Source organism: Nylanderia fulva, unplaced genomic scaffold, assembly GCF_048542155.1.
Source record: "Nylanderia fulva isolate GAGA-0341 unplaced genomic scaffold, ASM4854215v1 Scaffold10, whole genome shotgun sequence".
In the NCBI taxonomy this organism is placed as follows: domain Eukaryota; kingdom Metazoa; phylum Arthropoda; class Insecta; order Hymenoptera; family Formicidae; genus Nylanderia; species Nylanderia fulva.
In genome coordinates, this window is record NW_028189193.1 from 6,043,699 (window position 1) to 6,049,152 (window position 5,454).

General features: G+C 29.5%; 1 protein-coding gene across 1 annotated transcript; it reads left to right on the top strand.

The window, feature by feature from the left end:
- The first annotated feature begins 382 nt into the window (after positions 1-382).
- On the top strand, positions 383-2,185 carry LOC114938605 (uncharacterized). Its single transcript, XM_029312595.2, has 2 exons — positions 383-1,419; positions 1,520-2,185. Exons 1-2 carry the CDS (start codon positions 511-513, stop codon positions 1,775-1,777), a joined length of 1,167 nt encoding a protein of 388 aa, XP_029168428.2. The 5' UTR covers positions 383-510; the 3' UTR covers positions 1,778-2,185.
- The last annotated feature ends 3,269 nt before the right edge of the window (positions 2,186-5,454 follow it).

Genomic DNA, 5,454 nt, shown 5'->3' on the forward strand with positions numbered 1-5,454 from the left:
AATTGATAAAATATTATATGTTATATTTTTATTTTTATTACTTATATTAATTAAATATATATTACATCCCCTTTATATTTTTATATATATTTTTATTTATAATGTATATACATTGTATATACGTACACAATATATGCGTAGGCTAATATAAAATATTTTTAAGTTATAATATCATATATTGTTTTGAATTTATTTACGAAAATAAGAAGATTGATTTATGATATTGAAAAATTATATTATTATCGTATTATGTATAAACATATATACATACGTTCGAACAACTTCTTCTTCAATTATTTATAAAATCATGACTTTGATGTACTGTGTTATATTATTACATGTTCTGAGACGAAATTCTTTGTCAGTTAGGATAGAGAAAGTATACAGGAAACAAACTTTGTCTTGTGCGCGATATCGAACGATTCGAACTCTTTCTTTTCAATTATCAAATCTTTACTGTTCAACATCACAATTTTGTGAATAAGGAGATATTTTTCTCGAATAAAAAAGATGATTAGTTATAAAATTTCCGCACCGGGCACAATCATTTTAACCGGAGAGCACTCGGCGGCGTTTGGTAAAACCTTCATTACAACCACCTTAGATTGTCGTACCAGACTCGAATTCTCCGAACTGTCTGCAGAAACACAACACATTGAGATAGACTTCCCTGATATTAATCTACAGACTAATATTCCATTAGAAATTATTAATGACTTTGTTAGAAGAAGCTCTTCAAGTCTACAACAACTAGAGTACGTGAAATTCTTAATTACTGCAAACTGTATGTGGAGGACTTACGCCCAAAGAAATTCTTTAGAAATATTCTTAATCGTCTTTTATATTGTTATGGCTGAGGAGTTTGGTCCTGTCAGCAATGATGTTCCACCATTTCGCGTGACGGTGTCCACGGAAATACCCATGTGCGCCGGTTTTGGCAGTTCGACATCTTTCACGGTATGTCTTGTAGCGTGCTTTCTTCGTTGGCAGCTTCTACGAGGTGTTTATCGTTTTAATTTTGCAATTGAGTTTTTTTTTAAAACTGCGGTTATTGCTCAAAAAATCGAGAGTATCATGCACAATGAGTTTGCGACGACCAATGTCTCAGTTTGTGTATTCGGCGGAATATTAAAATGTCGATTAAACAATTATTCGCCCGTTGCTCAGGAAACGGCTGTGCACATTCATCTAGAAAGAATGAAGATTCTATTGATCAATTCAAATAATCGCCAGATAAAGCATAGACAAGTATTAAAAAAAATGATACAACTGAAATCTGAATCTCCTGATGATTTTCTTTTTATATTATATAAATTAAATCGGTATGCAAAAAGAATGTTTACACACTTTCAATTAATAACTTCTGCCATTGCAATGGACAACAGAACTCAACAAGAAAATTGTTATAATTCTATAAAGGTAACATTTTTGTTTTATACCTAATAGTGTTATTATTATATTTTACATATGTATATAGAGTGTATACCGTTTTCTAATTAACACTTTTCGTGTTTTGCAGAATTACATTTGTAAGACTCAAGAATTATTGACGGAATATGATTTGTCGAGTGAAGCATTCGATAACATTGCCAGCACTGCAACAAATATGGAATACGCGGCAAAGCTTACAGGTTTTGGACCTAGATATGCATACATGTTGCTACCACCGTACATTAGAGACAATGAAATCGAAACAATTACGACACAGTTTCAAGATCAGAACTTCGTTGTTACACAAACTACCATCAATGGTGGGGGAATGGTATATCATGTTTGATTTTCTAATAAAATTATCGCGATTATTATTTAAATGATTAAATAATAACAAATAATTGAATATAAAAAGATGTATTTAGATTATAAACTTAAAATTGACGAACAATACATATTATTGTTCAATATACATATATTCAGTTACTTAAAAATAACAGTATTTTAATGATATCATATTGAATTGAGAAATCAAAGGTGAAAAATACGTTGAATATTTTTCTGGTAAAAAATATAAAAAATATTATTCTTTATTTTCTATGTTACTTTAAAAATATAAGTTATGTCGCGTTGGGATCATGTGCTATAATAAACATACAGAAGACTTTCGATTTGCAAATTAATTGGTATACAGAAATGCTTCATATTTTACATTATAATGCAAATTGTGAATAAAAAATGAATCGAAAAATTTAGAATTATATTTTTCTGTACTAATGTTGTTCATTAAATGGACACTTATGTATTCATTTATTTGTTGCACGGTTGATAATTATGTGTTACATAAATATATTATCCGACTTATGGATGTATTTTTATGTAAACAATAGAATTGGAGAGTTTTATTTAATAATTTTCCTTTTATTGATCAATCGAAAAAAATATTTCAAAATTTTTAGATTTTCATTATTTAACAATGTTATATATAATTTATGAACACATTTCTGTGATACCTGTTATTTATTACCACATATTTTATTTTCGAAAGTATGAAGACTAAACTAAGAAAGTTATACACATGTTCAATTAGTAAGGTTAATAAAGAATAATAAAATATTTTTGCATTGTCGAATAATATATTAAAATATTAATTTATTTTCGTAAATTGTTGAAAGACATTTAACGGTTTTTTTTTCACTTTTAATTTTATTGTTCAAAATGACATGAATAAAAGGAAAACAGAAATTATAATAGAAATAATAAAGTATTTGTCGAATTAATATGTACTATTATTCTATTATTACTTGAAATATAAATAGTAAAATTTTCTGTTTTGCTAATAATGTCTCTATAAATATAATTATTATGACGTATTATTCTATTATTACTTGAAATAATGATACTAAAATTTTTTGTTTTGCTAATAGTGTCTCTATAAATATAATTATATTATTATGACGTACAAACTAGTTACGGTAATTATTTCAGTTAAATTTGCACAATAGATATTGTCTGAAAGAAAAAAATATGTGTTTCTATTCTTTTTTTTGTACTTTCAATGTTATACTAAAAACTTATCTATTTTCTACATTTGTATACTCTCGAAACAATGTATCGTTTCTTATTACATTAATTTATAATTATTATGTCAAAATAGACTGTCATCATGCGATCTGTAAAATAATGAAGATTACGCTCTATAATTATCTTTTCTTTTAAATTTATATAATTATATTAATAAATTTAATATGATATATAATAACAGCTCAATTAGAACTGCTAAGAACTAATTTTACGTGTATATCTGAATTATATGTATCGCGATCGATGAGAAAGTATATTTTTAATTATAATATCTCTTTTGTTATAAGCGATGTTGCGCCAAGATCATGCGCTGTAATGAATATACAGAAGTCTTTTTTCGATTTGTAAATTAATTGGTATACGGAATGCTCTATAATTTAAATTATATATTGCAATTTATGAATAAAAAATAAGTCAAACAGTTTATAATTATGTTAATATATTGCAAAATTGTGACATTTAAATATATAGTACCTACTATAATATGTATATGAATGCAAATAAAATAATGACAATTTGTCCAATTGTTAATTTTAATTAATAGACTTCTTTATTTTTTGATTTTGTGTAACTACAATTATTGTACATTCCAGTATTAAAATGTTGATTAAAGTATATCAAATAGCATATCAATAAGTATATCGAAAAAATTGGATTTTTTTGTAATCAATATTTAGGTTAGCATGTTTTTGTAACACTGTTATTGTTAAAAAATCAGTCATAACAGAGAGATGCGAAATGATGTAATACGAAATATGCATATAATTTGTTTTTTTCTTAGAGATGTCGCGCGGAGATCATGCGCTTCAATGAATATACAGAAATCTATTTCGATTTGTAAGTTAATTTGAATACACAATGCTTGTTAATTTTAATTATACTTACTAGACAACACAAGCGTATTGTTTTTATTTATATTTTATAACTGTCAAATTGTTAGTCTTCGCGATGACAGTTGCTTGATATTTTCAATTTAACAACAAAACGGATCGAGATAAACAATCAGCACCGCAAAAAGGAAGTTCAATGATTTTTCGCGTCTTCGAAGGATCTCCCTATAACTTTTTTTTACAAGAAGATACATTACCGCTCAGAAGTATTTTGCTACCCTTAATTTAAGAGAGAACTCGAAAACTAAATTGTGAAAAAAAAAGAATTATTTGAACAGAAGAGAGGTATAATTGTCGAACTTCATAAGGCCGGAAAGAGTAATAGACAAATGTTATAGTCATTTATAGTCATTTGTTTATAGCCATTAATTTATAGTCACATTTATAGTAATAAATTTATAATCATTATTTTATAGTCATTAATTTATAGTTATTGATTTATAGTCATTAATAGTCATTAATTTACAGTCAATTATAGTTATTTCTTAATAGTAATTTCAACACAATTTACTTAGGTGGGCAAATACTATTGAGCGGTAGTGTATCTATAAATTTGAGATTTAATTTACAAAAGAGTGAAGATCCGCGATCGAAAGACGAAGAGTTTAACCGGGCACTCGAAGCCATCACATCTTGCCATTTCTAATGCACGCATCTCTTATCTATCTTATATAATTAAACTTACGTAGGCCGTGAAGAGCCGTAGGCGTCGTTCGAAAGTCCTGCGCATCGTCGCGTCGACGCGCAAATGATTTATACGCGAGCCGATACGAAAAACTTATTGATTCCCGTTGGACGAGTACATCGACGACGTGGCCTCTCTCTAGTACTACGTCTCCTGACAGTTCGAACGTTCACGGAACGTCTATAATGACAAACCGCTTCGGTCTCTCTCTTTGGCGTTACGGACAGACACTTGGGCGGTTCAGGGCCGTGGCCAATGTTATAAATGCTCCGTCGAAAAAAAGCGGCACGGACCGCTTTAGGAATCTATCGTCGATAGACGATATCCTTCGCGGGCGCGCACACGGGACCGCAGCGAGATCGATTTGTATCGAGGGGGTTTCGAGAGAGCGAGATGGATGGGCCAGGTCTCGAAATCTATTAGTCATCACCCACACGATAACCGAGGCCTTTCCTCTCTCTCTCTCTCTCTCTCGCGTCGGTGCAGACAGGTAACTCGAATCGATACTTATTGTAGCGTGCCGATCGTGATGCATTTTTTTCCACGTGACGCGTGGAACGTCGATAGGTTCACGGAGGATTGCAATTCATTGGGATTCAAGGGAATGATAAACAAAGCGAAGGGATATTACGTGTGCAACAGCCGCAATTAACGTTAATCATGCTACGAATTCTGATTAATAGCACGATTAGAGAGACAGCAAATAGGATCGAGAGTCTATGATACCGATTTATTTTGTGTCTAATAAATAATTATAAATTGAGTGTCAAAACGTCACTATAATTTGAAAATAATAAAAACGTTGATATCAATTTTATTTATAAAATGTATAACAAAATTTTAAGTGAAATAATAATTATTTTT